Here is a 16,701-nt window from a genome sequence, read left to right as displayed (position 1 = left end):
CTCAAGCCATCCTTCTGCCTTGGCCTCCCAAAGCACTGGGATTACAGGCATCAGCCACCACACCCGGCCGGAATTTTTATTTGTATTTAAATTTACATAGCCACATGTGGTGAATGGCTATCACACTGGACAGCACAGCCATAGAGCTTCCTGTGGCTCTGAGTCAGCTGAGGTGGCTAATCATTTACACAAAGTTAATCACCACAAAGAAGACCCCTCATTACTTTGAGGCCCTCTGAAAACTGCAGCTGTGGAAGCTAGCCCAAGTCTGTGCCCACAGAGCCTGCCTGAATACCTGGTTCGTGTCCTCCACTGTGGTGAGGAGAGGCGGTGAGGGCAGCGTGGTGGTGTCCTGCTCTCCACTGCTGTGTTTCCTGCAAGAACCAAGAGCTTAGGGCAGTGATTGCTTGGCTTCCTGCCCAGCCCACCTGCAGGGTACACACTAGTGCTAGGCTCCAGCATCTCCAGGCCCTGGTTCTAGGAGGGGAGGAAGCCTGCCTGGGTCAATGGCGTAAAGATGGCTAAGGGGAGCCAGCAGTGAATGATGGCGCTCCTGCATGGCCAGTGCAGGTGGAGGGGCAGGGGGTAGAGGTGGCAGGCAAAGACAGGCACTGGTTTACTCAGCTGCTGAGTCCACCTTCCTTGGCTTGTTTTTTATTATTATTATTTTTTGAGACTGAGTCTCACTCTGTTTCCCAGGCTGGAGTGCAGTGGCATGATCTCAGCTCATTGCAAACTCCACATCCCAGGTTCAAGCAATTCTTGTGCCTCAGCCTCCCGAGTAGCTGGGATTACAGGTGCGTGCCACCATGCCCAGCTAATTTTTGTATTTTTAGTAGAGATGGGGTTTCACCATGTTGGCCAGGCTGATCTCGAACTCCTGACCTCAGGTGATCTGCCCACCTAAGCCTCCCAAAGTACTGGGATTGCAGGTGTGAGCCACCGAGTCCGGCCAGCTTCTTGTTAATTTATTTAAGACACACTGTTTCCAGCTGGGCGCGGTGGCTCACGCTTGTAATCCCAACACTTTGGGAGGCCAAGGCAGGCGGATCACAAGGTCAGGAGATCGAGACCATCCTGGCTAACATGGTGAAACCCTGTCTCTACTAAAAATACAAAAAATTAGCCAGGCGTGGTGGCGGGTGCCTGTAGTCCCAGCTACTTGGGAGGCTGAGGCAGGAGAATGGTGTGAACCCGGGAGGCAGAGCTTGCAGTGAGCTGAGATCACGCCACTGCACTCCAGCCTGGGCAACAGAGCGAGACTCCATCTCAAAATAAATAAAAAGAGAGATACTGTTTCCAAGCACTAAGGATATGTGACTTAAAGCCCATTCGTTTTACCAATCCCGTGAAAAAGTCTGTTACAAGGTTGAATAAAAAAGGCAGGATGTGGCCAGATCAGGGCCAGCACTCCTGCATGCAGACAACAGTCTCTGCAGAGACGGTGCCAGATGTGACTCCTTAGAAGTCGAATAGGTCATATGCCTGAAAAAGAAGTCTCAAACTCCACCCCCAGTTCAAACTTGCTTCTCTTGCAGGCTTAGCACCTCAGTTCATGGCACCCTTCACAGAAGCTCGGGCGGAAAACGTGCACGTCATCCTTGACTCTTCCCCACTGCCAATTCCCCACCAGTTGCTGCCGCACTTTGTTCAGCTCTCTGCTCATCAGAAGCCTCATTAACTAAGTGCTGGAAATAGAACATCCACCTGTTCTCTGCATTTACTACCCTCATACCCTGCTTTATTTTCCTTCAGAGCACCTAGCCTAACCTGACATGATTTTTTGTTTGATTTTTGAAACAGGGTCTCACTCTGTTGCCCAGGCTAGAGTGCAGTGGCACAAACACAGCTCACTGTAGCCTCAACTTCCCAGGCTCAAGTGATCCTCCCACCTCAGCCTCCCGAGTAGCTGGGACTATAAGTGCGGACAGAAAGCATCTGAATGTGTGCTTGTGATTGGTCACTGCCACCCTCCACCCCATTTCTGTGCAAGTACCATTCTGTCTTCACCTACCTGCTCCCCACTGCCTATGTGACAGAGCCTGGCCTGTCCAGCAAGGACCATGTAACCCGGCCTCCCATTCTGCTCCACAGCATGGCTTCAAGTGCCTGGGAGCCCTGCGTGCCCTCCACTCCTGCCCATGGTCCTTAGTCTGCCACCCTGACCTTGCTTTCTCATATCCACAGCAGTTTCTCTACTTATTTCTAACCAAGCTCTCCTCTTAGTTCAGAGCCCATTTTAATTTTTGTGACTTTTGAAAGCTGTATTACTACTTTTCCCAACTTTGAAATGCCATTCAGAGGTCATTTTATCCATCTTGAATAAAGAGACAGAGGGTCAGTGAGGGCCAGCCCCTTGTCTAGGGTTGCAGAGCCTACTGGTGAGTCCAGATTAGAACTCGCAACCAAGGCGCTCCTCTTCCCACAGAAAGGGGTGCCTCCTGTAAGGCACAGACCAGCACCGGCCACCCCATCTCCCAAATCAATCCGCACAAGACGAGACCAGCTCTTCCTTGTGGAAACCGCCTCCTGCAGGTGCTCTTCAGAGGCTTCTGCCAGGCAGTGCTGGAAGAGCCCCTCCTCTCACACAGGGAGACTGGGGGTGACTGGGCTCCTGGCTTTCCCAAGGAGTGAGCCATGGGTTGCATTCACATGCCCCTCTCTCCCCACCTTCGTTTAGAAATCCCTTCATACCTTCTCTGCTTGACAGCAGCAACGAGGTCAGGCCCTGAAAACATGGAGAACAAGCTGTCCCCGTTGGCTGAGGATGTCTCATCACTCGAGCTGGCGGAGTCTCCCTGAGCACCTGACCAGCCACCGTGCAGGCCATCCCTGAAAGCCGGAGACAGAAGCTGGGCCAGGGCCTCCTGCAGCCCCACCACCCGCCACCCCACCCTGAAAGGGCAGTCCTTACCCTGCATTCATCCCATAACCAAATAGTGGTCTCTTGTCTCTCCCTCCTTAAAATGTGAGGTTTTCCTCCTTTGCCTTATTTCAAAAGTAATACAAATTCATCACTTCCCTTTATTCCTCTAAGAAGCCTATGGTTTGTATATGAAATTTGTTTTAGAAAAAACAAGGGAAGGAGAGCATGGGGAACAACAGCTAATGGATGCTGGGCTTAATACCTAGGTGACGGGATAATCTTTGCAGCAAATCACCATGGCACACATTAACCTTTGCAACAAACCTGCACATCCTGTACATGTACCCCTGAACTTAAAAATAGAAGGAAAAAAAAATTTTTAAGTAAAAAAAATTTAAAAAATAAGAAAAAAACAAAAAGTTGAGCTGGTCTTTAGTCGTCCAGATTTATTAACCATGTAGCAATATGGGATATAAAAAAATCCCCAGTTGTCTTTACAATAAAAATTTGCAATTCTCTCAATATACTAGAATCTCAACTGTACACTTTTGCTTTTCGTAGGCTATAATGACAGCATTCCATAAATCATGTGGGCTTCGCAGCCACACTCATTTCAGTACAAAGGCGGTGTTAAACATGCCTTTACCTCACAAGCACCATCATGTAAGAGCCTTGTCTAGGGCTGAAGAGTCTGTTTTGAAAATCATGAATGTATACCAATGGCGTGTTCACAGGGACACATCACACTGCTTGGCATCTAACAGCCACATGACTCTGACCCCTAAAGATTTAATCCCATGTCACTCTCTCACATGGGGGCTTGGAATTGAACTGCCTGAGAAGAATGCACACAGGCAAGGAGCCTCTCTTCTCACAGGCCCCTCGGGGGACACTTGGGTCTCAAATTCAGATTCCCTGCAGTACCCAGCACTCACCCTTCTGTGAAGAACTCAGGGAAGGGCCAGGTCCGATGGGCATCATCCATAGGCGGCCAGTTGCCCCGGGGGTTGCCTGGCCGGCGACTGTGCTGGGCCTGCCGCTTCTGCTGCATCGCCTGGCTCACTCCTGCCACATAGCGTGCAAACTCTGGGTCTGAGCCCACTGCATTGGGACAAAGGAACAAATGGGGTTTGAGGACAAACGGGCCTCTTGGTCCTTCCCTACGCTTTGCTAACATGCTGGTCACACATGCAATGAAAGGCAGTGAGGAGCTGCCAGGCTTGTGCCCCACAGCGTAGGTTGTAGGCTGTGCCCAGCACCCTGCTGTGGGGAGATGGGACTTGCTGCACCTAGGGCTGAGGCATGGTGTGTGCCAGGGCTGTCAGGAAAGGCTATGCCTAGGACAGAAGCAGGCTAAGTGTGAAAGAAACAAAAAGAGAGAAAAATGGTTTGGTTTACCCATGACTAGATTTTAAAGACAAATACTAATTACTTAAAAAATTTCTAGCATCAGCCAGGCACAATGGCTCACTCCTGTAATCCTAGCATTTTGGGAGCCTGAGGTGGGCAGATCGCTTGAGTCCAGAAGTTCGAGACTAGCCTGGCCAACACGGCGAAACCTCGTCTCTACAAAAATTAGCTGAGTGTGGGCCAGGCGCGGTGGCTTATGCCTGTAATCCCAGCACTTTGGGAAGCTGAGGCGAGTGGATCACGAGGTCAAGAGTTCAAGACCAGTCTGACCAAGATGGTGAAACCCTGTCACTACTAAAAATACAAAAATTAGCTGGGTGCAGTGGCAGGCGCCTGTAATCCCAGCTACTCGGGAGGCTGAGGCAGGAGAATCGCTTGAACCCAGGTAGCAGAGGTCGCAGTGAGCTGAGATCATGCCACTGCACTTCAGCCTGGGTGAAAGAGTGAGACTCTGTCTCAAAAAAAAAAAAAAAAAAAATTAGTTGGGTGTGGTGGTGTGCACCTGTAGTCACAGCTACTTGGGAGGCTGAGGTGAGGGGATCACTTGAGCCCAGGAGGTGGAGGTTGCAGTGAGCCAAGATTGAGCCACTGCACTCCAGCCTGAGAGACAGAGCTAACCCTGTCTTTAAAAAAAAAAAAAAAACTGGGCTGGGCTTGGTGGCTCATGCCTGTAATCCCAACACTTTGGGAGGCCGAGGCGGGTGGATTACCTGAGGTCAGGAGTTCGAGACCAGCCTGGCCAACATGGTGAAACCCCATCTCTACTAAAAATACCAAAAATTAGCTGGGTGCAGTGGCAGGCGCCTGTAATCCCAGCTACTCGGGAGGCTGAGGCAGGAGAATCACTTGAACCCAGGTGGCAGAGGTCACAGTGAGCTGAGATCATGCCACTGCACTCCAGCCTGGGCTAAAGAGTGAGACTCTGTCTCAAAAAAAAAAAAAAAAAAATTAGTTGGATGTGGTGGTGTGCACCTGTAGTCACAGCTACTTGGGAGGCTGAGGTGGGGGGACCACTTGAGCCCAGGAGGTGGAGGTTGCAGTGAGCCAAGATTGCGCCACTGCACTCCAGCCTGAGAGACAGAGCTAACCCTGTCTTTATAAAAAAAAATTAAAAAAAAATAAAAAACTGGGCTGGGCTTGGTGGCTCACGCCTGTAATCCCGACACTTTGGGAGGCCGAGGCGGGTGGATTACCTGAGGTCAGGAGTTCGAGACCAGCCTGGCCAACATGGTGAAACCCCATCTCTACTAAAAATACCAAAAATTAGCTGGACGTAGTGGCAGGCACCTGTAATCCCAGCTACTCGGGAGGCTGAGACAGGACAATCACTTGACCCTGGGAGGCGGAGGTTGCAGGGAGCCGAGATCACGCTATTGCACTCCAGCCTGGGTGACAAGAGCAAAACTTCAACTCAAAAAAAGTCCAGTGTCTTGGTGCTCTGTATCTAGCCTAGAGTCATTAGCTAACAACTTAGAAAATCAGATGATGACTTTGGCCAACTGATAACCTGAACGTTAACAAAGCATCAAAGCACTGGGGTCAGCCAGATAGAGGTTATACGCTGATCCCACTTGAGCTAAAGTTTGATCTAGTATTTTCCTGGCTATTGGACAGGAGATTTGCTCATTCCATCTGAACACCTTAAGTGTGGCAAAGAATAAAATGAAACTTCAGAATGCTTTAAGAGGTGGCTGGAAACACTGGCAATGCTGAACGGGGATATGCAGGGCAGTACAAACAGGAGAAAAGCACAGATGGCATTTACAGAAAGTGTCAAAAAAAAACATATGGCAGGTAAGCATCCATGCATCATAAATCAAATGTGACTCAGCAATTCATTTTTTAGCTTAAAATTAGGGAAGATACTAGGGCACAATTCCATTATCAACTTATCCTAAGGCACTGTCACAAGACGATCTGTCATGCTGGCCTGTGTCCCGATCCCCATCCTGCACTGAGTTTGCCTATCCAGACGGGGGCAATAGATGGCGCCCTCTGATTCTGTCCAGAGGGGTGCCCCTCCTTAATCTGCATCAAGGGCTATGCAGATCTTATGCCCTTGGGGCAAGGTCTGTAGAAAACTACACCGTGGACTTCAGGGGCAGAAAGGAACACCCAGAAGGGAAAGAGTGGGATTTGTAGTCTACAAATCTTGATAGTAGAAGAAAGGAGTGTTAACCCCAGCATTAACTTCCCTCCTGTAACAAGTGCTGGGTGTTTCAGCAAGGAATGTCCTCTTCTGGTGGTGATTTACTTGTACAAGTATTTGCTATACTTATTTGTAACATTTCACAGTACTCCCGTGAATGAAATACATTTTCTACTTCTATGTACGCCTTTTGCTAAATTAATTAGAGAAAAAAGTTTGCATGTACCTACGTTACCAAATTCTCTTACTAATTTTAGATGGGTTTTTTTTGGGGGGGTTCAATTCTACTATCAGCAAAAAGATGTGCTGCTTAATTTATCATTTTCCAAAGCTTAGACCACTTATTTCATTGCTTTTTGTCTTGCTGCATTTGCTGTGAAGTCCAAGACAAAGTTACATGCTACAGGTGATAACAGTTGCCCTTGTCTGATTCCTGATATTAACTGAAATGATTTTTGTTTCATTATATAAGGCACTATTTGCTATTAGCTTTTAGTAGATAGTCTTTTTTATTTTTTGTTTATTTACTTATTTTTTAGAGACAGAGTCTTCCTTTGTTGCCCAGGCTAGGCTGCTGTGGTGTGATCATGGCTCACTGCAGCCTCAACCTCCTGAGCTCAAGTGATCTTCCACTTCAGCCTCCCAAGGAGCTGGGACTACAGGCATGTGCCACCACACCCAGCTAATTTTTTATTTTTTGTAGAGATGGGGGTCTCACTATGTTGGCCAAACTGGTCTTGAACTCCTGGCCTCATGCAATCTGCCTACCTCAGCCTTCCAAAGTGCTGGAAATTACAGGCATGAGACATCATGCCTAGCCAGGTTTTCCACTTCTTGGTATAATTTTGTAATGCCTATTTGGCTAGGAAAGAATCCATTTTCTGCTGAGTTTCCAAATGTATTGCTATTAAGTCTTAGATGGTATTGTCTTAAAGTGGCTTTTTTTTGAGATAGGGTTTCTCTCTGTCATCCAGGCTGGGGTGTAGTGGCATGATCATAGCTCACTGCAGCCTCAAAATCCTGGGGTCAAGGGATCCTACTGCCTCAGCTTCCTAAGCACCACCACGCCCAGCTAATTTTTTGTTTAATTTTTAGTAGAGATGAGGATTTTGTGATGTTGACCAGGCTGGTCTTGAACTCCTGGCCTCAAGTGATCCTCCCACCTTAGCCTCTCAAAGTGCTGGGATTACAGGCATGAGCCACTAAAGCGCTTTTAATATACCCTTTCTATTTCCTAATTTTGTTTCTCTTTGTTCTCTCTTAATCAAGCTTAGAATAAATTGGCTTATACATTTTATTGCTCTTCCAAAGATCCTTTAGAGTTATTTGCAATTTCTACTCTATTTTTATTTTTAATTTACTTATTTTTGGCTTTTCCCCCTTAATTCCTCCTCCTAGTTTGTTCTTGTTTGTAAATTCCTTCTCTAATTTCATTTTTTTTTTTTTTTTTTGAGACAGAGTCTTTCTCTGTCCCCCAGGCTGGAGTGCGGTGGCGCAATCTCAGCTCACTGCAAGCTCCACCTCCCGGGTTCACGCCATTCTCCTGCCTCAGCCTCCCGAGTAGCTGGGACTACAGGCGCCTGCCAACACTCCCGGCTAATTTTTTGTATTTTTAGTAGAGACGGGGTTTCACCGTGTTAGCCAGGATGGTCTCGATCTCCTGACCTCGTGATCCACCCGCCTCGGCCTCCCAAAGTGCTGGGATTACAGGCTTGAGCCACCGCGCCCGGCCTTTTTTTTTTTTTTTTTTTTTGAGACGGAGTCTCGCTCTGTCACCCAGGCTGGAGTGCAGTGGCGCGATCACGGCTCACTGCAAGCTCCGCCTCCCGGGTTCACGCCATTCTCCTGCCTCAGCCTCTCCGAGTAGCTGGGACTACAGGCGCCCGCCACCACGCCCGGCTAATTTTTTTGTATTTTTAGTAGAGACGGGGTTTCCCTGTGGTCTCGATCTCCTGACCTCGTGATCCGCCCGCCTCGGCCTCCCAAAGTGCTGGGATTACAAGCGTGAGCCACCACACCCGGCCCTCTAATTTCTTAAGATGACTCTGATGGTATTTTCATTGTCTAGGCCAGGAGAAGCTGTATTCTATGAAGGCAGGAGGGTGTCTGTCACCTATCATAGGTCCTAGAGTTTAGGCAAAAAAAAAAGCATCGCAAAGAACAGGTTATACAATCAGGAAAAAAGCACCCCACAAAGGGCTGCTGACCTTGGCTGCCAGGAGTAGGCAGGCCTAGACTGGAGCCCACTTGAACTATGGGACTTTGAGCTATTCAAGTAACCTCTCTTAGCCTCAGTTCTGTTCTCTATAAAGTAAGAAAAATAGTCCACTCATGTTCTCAGCCTCTTTCTCACCACTGTTTCCCATCTTGCTAGATCTGCCCCATACTTGCCTCCACAGTGAGAAAGTGTTGTAAAGGGGGATTAAGTGATTTCACCTTCACAAGTAAGGCTGCAGCAGACAGGCCCTGGGAAGACCTCTGCAATTGCGTTTGCTGTTGTCACTGGGCGAGGGATGGGAGGCCTCACATACCTGCAGGATCGAAAGGCAGAATCTCTCCCAGCATTCCGAAGACTCCATCACTTTGGTCACGGTTTGGCCAGGTGTTATTTCTAGGTCCCTGTGGCTTCTGTCCCAGAACCTCTGACATCACGTTATCCATATAGCTGCTCACCAGACCCAAGCTGTACAAGTCAGAACTGAGATCAGATATGCCAGGCCACTGACCAAGAGGAGATAGACCTGCTCCAACAGTCTGCGCTGGCTGCTGGGATGAGCCATGTACCCATTTCCCAGGTGCCCGAGGCTGGGGCGGGGGCTGCTGCGGTCCAATGGGCTGGAGTAGGTGTTGGTAGTATTGGACTTGAGGTTGTTGCTGCTTTGGGGACTGCTGCTGAGGTGCCAGTCCCGGCTGGGGTGTCAGAGGTGTGTGTGCCCCAGCCTGGGGTGCCCGTGGTGGAGGAGGCACGGGCAGTGACGGCTGCTGTGGCTGCATGGCGCCTGCCTTCTGCTCAGTCACCATGGCTGTGGCAGCAGAATTACGCCTTGTCACCAACGGAGAGCCCTGATGTGACTGGCCCATGTTAAAGCCCGAGAGAAAATCTATCACCTCTTGCATTTCCTGATCAGTTGGTAAGTTCATACCCTTCTCATCCTTGCCATCATCTCCATGCAGGAAGTTCTCACGCCTCTCCATGAGAAAGCCATTGGCCACTGTATTACTGGAATTCTGAGCTGACTGTGAAGGGTCTGTAGTCCTGGGGAAATTACCAATGTTCAAAATGCTTTGTAACCTTGTATCAATATTGCCAGGCATTTTGGCCTTCTCTTCGGAACATCCAGCTATGAAGATGCTTTTGGAAGGGGTATTTTGGATGGAATAATTTGTGCTGCTGCTGGAGCTGGTACATGAAGCTTTCTTGGTGAACCGGGATGTCAGTTTGGAGAATGTCTTCTGCAGGCCACCTGAAGATTTGTTTCCATTTCCAGAAGGCAGGTCAGCCTGGTTGCCAAAATCACAAATCTCCCTTTGCAGCTGGATCTGTATGCAGGGTAAAGCTTGCTCCCTATTTAAACAGAAATTTGTTTAAAAAAAAAAAAAAAGACAAATATATAAAATAATAAAATGGACCTCTTTGTATTTAAGAATGGCGTTGAGAGCAAGAAAAATCTCTCTGGTTGGTATTGGGTTCACTCATTTTATAGATAAATGAACACCCAGGGGTTTGGAGAGTATGAAATCTACAGTGTCTAATGCAGGACTGGAAGTTCTGCTAGAATTCTGGCCTGAGGAGTGTGAGTCAGTGAAATCCTCTAATGGTGGCACAGGAGGGGAAAGCATGGCTAGATGTGGGGATGCAACTTGCAGAAGCTAGATTTGTGCCTGGAGGACAGGGGCTACAGCCACACAAATACAGCAGAGGGATGATGGACAACTCCACAAAGCAGAGGGAGGTGGTGGGGGTACAGGGATACTGTGCACCAATGTTGTCCCAACAGATGGCTGTGACTTTCAAAGTTTCCTGAGCACATTTTTCCCATACTAAAATGGAGCCCTAAAGAGCAAAAGGGCATGGGGCAGGAGCTGAGGCAGGTGAAGGCTGTGTGGCCCTGGAAAAGTCACATCACTATTCTGGCCTTTGTGTACTCATGGAGTTAAGAAAGGGAGAAGAGGTTGGGCACGGTGGCTCACGCCTGTAATCCCAGCACTTTGGGAGGCTGAGGCAGGCACTTGAGGTCAGGAGTTTGATACCAGCCTGGCCAACACGGCGAAACCCCATCTTCATGAAAAATACAAAAATTAGCTGGGCGTGGTGGCGCACATCTGTAATCCCAGCTACTCAGAAGGCTGAGGTGGGAGGATGATTTGAGCCCAGGAGCCGGGGGATGGATAGCATGGATGGATAGCAGTATTACAGTGAGCTGAGATTGTACCACTACACTCTAGCCTGGCTGGGCAACAGAGCCAGATCCTACAAAGACAAGATGACAAGACCAAAGACAAAGACCAAGACAGAAAAGAAAAGGGAGAGGGGCCATGGCTAGATGTTGAAGGCCCCTACCAGATGTCTACACATTTCTGAAGTTCAACCTGAGAGAACTGATTGAAAAAGAAAAAAAATTCTAAAAGACATAAGTAAATTTTCTAAACATTTCTCTGTTCTTAATTCCTAAGGAGAATATGAGTTGAGTTAAAAGTCCTCTTGATGGACTTCCTCTCAAATGACAAAATAAAGGAAGGCAAAAAAGTTAGCAAATAGGGGAATCTGGGTACAGGGCATGGAGCAGTTCTTTGTACTATTCTTGCCACTTTGCTGCAGGTTTTAGATTATTCTGAAAATAAAGGTTACTAAAAAGTCCTTACTGCCTTATTTACAATACCGTATACTATCAATGACACAAGCACACATGAAATTGTGCATAGTCACACTGTCCCTCGGTATGCATCTAATGCAAACCACAGACAATTCAAGTGACTCGCACAGCCGCCAACCTTCCAGCCCTCCAGCGGTTTAGGTCCAGCACAGCTGTGTAGAGCACGTCCACCAAACCCAGGGTCTTCTCAGGATCAAGGCTTCTCTGCAGCAGGGACATGGTGGCAGGGTCTTCTTTCAGGCACCTAGGCACAGATTAGGCTGCATTAGTCTTGGCTGCACTTCTCTGCAAAGGTGTTTCAAGCAGGTCTCATAGAAAAGGCTACAACTTTTATGTACTTTTAGGGCCCAACAAAAATTCGGTAACTGTAAGAACATGGAGAGAACAACAGGGCTGACTCTGGAACTCACTGCTCCACAAGACGAGGAGGAAGCAAAAGTGTCTGAGGTCTCGTGATATCAGAATATATATTTGGTCTCTGCCTCCAGTTCCTGATACACAGCTCCTAAAACCCTTGAGATTTCCTGGGTGATAGTGTCTTTTGTTCTAATAAGATGACTTGCTTATATGATGAAGCCTCCATAAAAATCATCAGACCATCGGGTTCTGAGAGCTTCCACGCTGGTGAACACATTAAGGTGCTGGGCACGGGGCACAGCTGGCAAGGGCATGGAGGCTTGGAGCCCCATCCCAAACACTTCACGCTATGCACCTCTTCGCCTGGCTGTTTATCTGTATCTGCTATAAGATCCTTTATAATAAACCATAAATATAATTAAATGTTTTACTGAGTTCTGTGAGCCATTATAGCAAAATATCAAACCTGGAGGTTTTGGGAACCCCCAACTTATAGCCGATTGGTTAGAAGTCGGGTGACAACCTGGGCCTTGTGGATGGCATCTGAAGTGGGGAGTAGCCTTGTGGGGCTAAGCCCTTAACCTGTGCGGTCTGTGCTAGCTCAGACACTCTGATTCCTGCCAACTTCTCCAATAAGTAAACAACACAACTGTCTACCCCAAAACTTACACATCCTCTCTAGTTCTCTCACATCTTGCATGCAATCCATCAGTGAATCCTGACAGCTCTTCTTATAAAACACATCCAGAATCTAAGCACTTCTCGCCACCTTGTTTATGAACCCCCTGCTTCAGGAAACCACCACTCCTAGGTCTCAGGACCAAGCTCTCACCTGGTCTCTTTTTCTCTACTTCTGTACCTCCAAAGCCCATCCTTCATACAGCGGCCAGAGTGAACTTCCTGTAGTGCCAATCAGAGCACATCACTCCCCTGCTGAAAACCCTTCAATGGCATCTCATCGCGATTGAAATAAAATCCTCATCACAGCCCTCAAAGCCCTCTGTGCCCAGCCCCTCAGCCTTGTCCTAGCCGTGAGGCCTTCTCTTCCTCCCTGGATGGGTTTGTCCACACCTCAGGACCTTTGTTCTTGCTGCTGCCTTTGCCCGAATTTCTCTTTCCTGAGATTTTGGTATGGCCAACTGCTTCTCATCATTTGGGTCTCCACTATCCATTCAGGGTGCCTACACCAAGAGCCCCCCAACCTTTTTTCGAGACAGAGTCCCACTCTATCCTCAAGGCTAGAGTGCAGTGGTGTGATCAAAGCTCACTGTTATCCTCGACCTCCTGGGCTCAAGCGATCTTCCCATGTCAGCCTCCCAAGTAGCTGGGACTACAGGCGTGTGCCACTGCACCCAGCTAATTTTTAAATTTATTTTGTAGAGATGGGGTTTCACTATGTTGCCCAGACTTGTCCTAAACTCCTGAGCTCAGGTGATCCTCCTGCCTCAGCCTCCCAAAGTGCTAGGATTACGGGTATGAGCCACTTGGTCTGGCCAAGAGCCCTTTTCTGAGAGGGAAAACAGTCTGAGCAGCACAGGTCTACTAGGAAGATGATGTCTGCCAGATCCTGGGCACTCTGGGAGCTAAATGGTGAACTCAACACTTGCAAAGTCACTCAAGGAGGTAGCAGTACTCCCTAACATGACTTTGACTTGGGAAGAAATGTATCAGAGAATGAAATGAGAGCCGGACAGGCTCAGAAGCCTGGAAAAGATGAACAACAACGCAAGCTCTGCTAGTGCCCAGCTAGACCTTGGACTCCTCAGAGAGAATCTTGGCAGCTGAGCCTGCCCAAGGTTCAGTGCACCCAATTCTCTCCATCTGGAATCACTGATAATCAAGACACATTTGCTCTTGTTCTCAAGCCAAGTCTGGTTGTGACTTGGGTTGTCACATGTTTGCCCACTAGGAGAACATTTGTTGGCCATGTAGAAAAGAGTACTACAGCTCCTGGTAATAATAATTAATCTTTCTGAAAAATCAACAATCAACAAACTGTCATTTTTATTTTATTCATCAGCCTTGAGCTGATCAATAAAATGCCCTTAAGTGGCTAAACCCATTCTGTTGACAAATCACCAAGAGTTGCCTAAAACCCTCTACCTGTTCTTAGATAAAAACCCAGTTCCTTCAAGGGCCCTGCAAGTCTTGACGTCTACAACTTCCCATCCTCATCACCACCTAGCACATCTCCTTCCATGCTGGGTCACTCCTGAGGCCTCTGCACTGGCATTCTTTCTGCCTGAAGTGTGTTCCCCGTCAGCTCTCTGCATGACAGGCTCCTCTCAAATCCAATGTCACATCCTCAGAGCCTCTTACAGACTGACTCGTCTAGAAGTCTCCCCCGAATCTCTATCCCACTTATTCTCTATCATATAACGGCGCTCTCCTGTCATTTCCATCATACGCCTGCCTGTGTTTGAACTCATCTCTTATACTTAACAGCTGTCTCCCCCTTCTCTATTCTCAAGTTGGTTTATGAGGGGCAGGGACCCTGTGTGTCTTGCTCATAATTAAATTCCCAGAGCCCAGAACAGTGTCTGGTACACAATAAGTGTTCAGTAAATATTTGGTGAAACAAAGCATGGATGGATAGCAATATCCTTTTTCTCCAGGTGGAGTAAAGCAATCATTTCTGTTTGTGTTCTTCCCAACAAGCACATACGGTATTTTGTAATTTGAAAAAAAAAACAGAACTAAAATTTTGCAAAATTACCAAAAGTAGCCAGCAGAGGGCGCCTCTGCAAGGAATCACAGTCTACTAGGTGTTTTTTGTGGGGGTGCAATGAGTTACAAAGGAAATGAACCCCACAGGGAGAGTTTTCAAAACAAATCGAAGTGTTAGCCATTTTTGCACTGACTGTTTATATTCACCCAACTATCCAAAAGTTCAAACTGTTTTCTTCAAAATGAGAATTCTGATTAAGTTTTAACATTTTCCAATGACAGCCTGAATTGGAAAAATTTAAGAATTCAGGGCCAGGTGCGGTGGCTCATGCCTGTAATCCCAGCACTTTGGGAGGCCGAGGCGGGTGGATTACCCGAGGTCAGGAGTTTGAGACCAGCCCGGCCAACATAGTGAAACCCCATCTCTACTAAAAACACAAAAATTATTAGCTGGGAATGCAGGCAGGTGCCTGTAATCCCAGCTACTCAGGAAGCTGAGGCAGGAAAATCATTTGAACCCAGGAGGCAGAGGTTGCAGTAAGCTGAGACAACACCAACTCCAGCCTGGGCAACAAGAACGAAACTATCTCAAAAAAAAAAAAAAAAAAAAAAAAAAATTCAGGAACACATTTCAGCAGAACACTGACTACAAAAGAAAAAAAAAAGAATTTAGGAACACAAAAATCTTACAGAAAAGTAAGCCTCTGGTTTACTGTCTCATAGAAATGAAAATATGTGTATAAACTACCATTAATTTCAGGACACAGTATGCCACCCTACAATTAACTTAAAATTTTGGGCCAGGTAGTAGCTCACGCCTGCAATCCCAGCACTTTGGGAGGCCAAGGCAGGGGGATCGCTTGAGCCCAGGAGTTCCAGACCATTCTGGCCAATATAGTGAGACCCCATCTCTACAAAAAAAACTTAAAAATTAGCCAGGCATGATGGCGCATGCCTGTAGTCCCAGCTACTTGGGAGGCCAGGGTGGGAGGATTGCTTGAACCCAGGAGTTCAAGGCTACAGTAAGCCATGATCACACCACTGCACTCCAGTTTGGGGGACAGCACAAGATCTTGTCTCTACCAAAAAAAAAAAAAAAAAATTAAATAAAAAAATAACTTTTTGGTGGCAAAGTACTTATAGAAGGGAGGTTTTAGGACACAAAGTGAACTGCTAACATTTACTTAAATATATTCATAGACTCTAAACACTTTTGACAGAATCTACTATTCTACTCTTACATTTCAAGAACAAATGAGCCGGGCACGGTGACTTACGCCTGTAATCCTAGCACTTTGGGAGGCCGAAGCAGGTGGATCACCTGAGGTCAGGAGTTCAAGACCAGCCTGGCCAACATGGCGAAAGCCCGTCTCTACTAAAAGTACAAAAATTAGCCGGGCCTGGTGGCATGCGCCTGTAATCCCAGCTACCCAGGAAGCTGAGGCAGGAGAATCACTGGAACCCAGGCGGAAGAGGCTGCAGTGAGCCGAGACTGTGCCAGTGCACTCCAGCCTGGGCGAAAGACCAAGATTCCATCTCGAAAAAAAAAAAGAACAAATGGTTTAAATACAACTTGTATGCCTTACCCAACTACCATTTTAGTCCACATAGGCACCAACAGCACCTCGTTGTTCCTTAGTATCTCTGCCTACTTAAATGATTTAAATATTTTCTCTTATAGCTAGTCATGCAGATTACCATTTTAATAGCAAATGCCTTCCGATATATGCTTAATTTTCTGTTTATTAATAAAACTATGATACTCATCCTTATAGCTGAATGTGAATACATATCACAAAGATAAATTTCTAGAGGTGAAACTGGAATTGTTGAGGTCATATCCCTTATTTTAGGTTTCTAATACACTAAACTGCCCTCTTTCTCTCTACTCAACAACCTCTTTGCCTGTTTCACAGTCTGGCTCGAACTAGTATGGTTATTCTAAAACAATTTAACAATATTCTGGCCAAAATGACATCATATGGTTTTTTTTTTTTTGGAGACAGAGTCTCGCTCTGTCACCCAGGCTGGATGGAATGCAGTGGTACGATCTCAGCTCACTGCAACCTCTGTCTCCTAGGCTCAAGCAGTTCTCTTGCCTCAAGCTGGGATTATAGGCGCATGCCACCACGCCTGGCTAAATTTTGTATTTTTAGTAGAGACAGGGTTTCACCATGTTGTCCAGACTGGTCTCGAACTCCTGACCTCAGGTGATCTGCCCGCCTCGGCCTTCCAAAGTGCTGGAATTACAGGTGTGAGCCACCCCACCTGGCCCCATATGGTTTCTTTATTTTGTCTCTGATTATTAGGTGAAGTTATACATTTTCTTTTTTCTTTTTTGAGATAGTTTTGCTCTATCGCCCAGGCTGGAGTGCAGT

The 16,701-nt window shown here is 47.2% G+C and overlaps 1 protein-coding gene across 5 annotated transcripts in view; it reads right to left on the bottom strand.

The window, feature by feature from the left end:
- GARRE1 (granule associated Rac and RHOG effector 1) overlaps positions 1 to 16,701 on the bottom strand; it is a 101,642-nt gene that overhangs the window by 3,673 nt on the left and 81,268 nt on the right. For all 5 annotated transcript variants that reach the window (XM_055238768.1, XM_055238774.1, XM_055238769.1 and 2 more), the window contains 5 exons: positions 11,418 to 11,543; positions 8,957 to 9,990; positions 3,802 to 3,967; positions 2,695 to 2,832; positions 296 to 374 (listed from right to left, as the gene is read on the bottom strand). In XM_055238768.1, the coding sequence (XP_055094743.1) occupies positions 296 to 374; positions 2,695 to 2,832; positions 3,802 to 3,967; positions 8,957 to 9,990; positions 11,418 to 11,543 (1,543 nt within the window). The remainder of the gene's footprint in view (positions 1 to 295; positions 375 to 2,694; positions 2,833 to 3,801; positions 3,968 to 8,956; positions 9,991 to 11,417; positions 11,544 to 16,701) is intronic.

This window comes from Symphalangus syndactylus, chromosome 13 (assembly GCF_028878055.3).
Source record: "Symphalangus syndactylus isolate Jambi chromosome 13, NHGRI_mSymSyn1-v2.1_pri, whole genome shotgun sequence".
In the NCBI taxonomy this organism is placed as follows: domain Eukaryota; kingdom Metazoa; phylum Chordata; class Mammalia; order Primates; family Hylobatidae; genus Symphalangus; species Symphalangus syndactylus.
The sequence above is the reverse complement of the archived record's forward strand: the minus strand, read 5'-3'. Positions and strand labels throughout refer to the sequence as shown.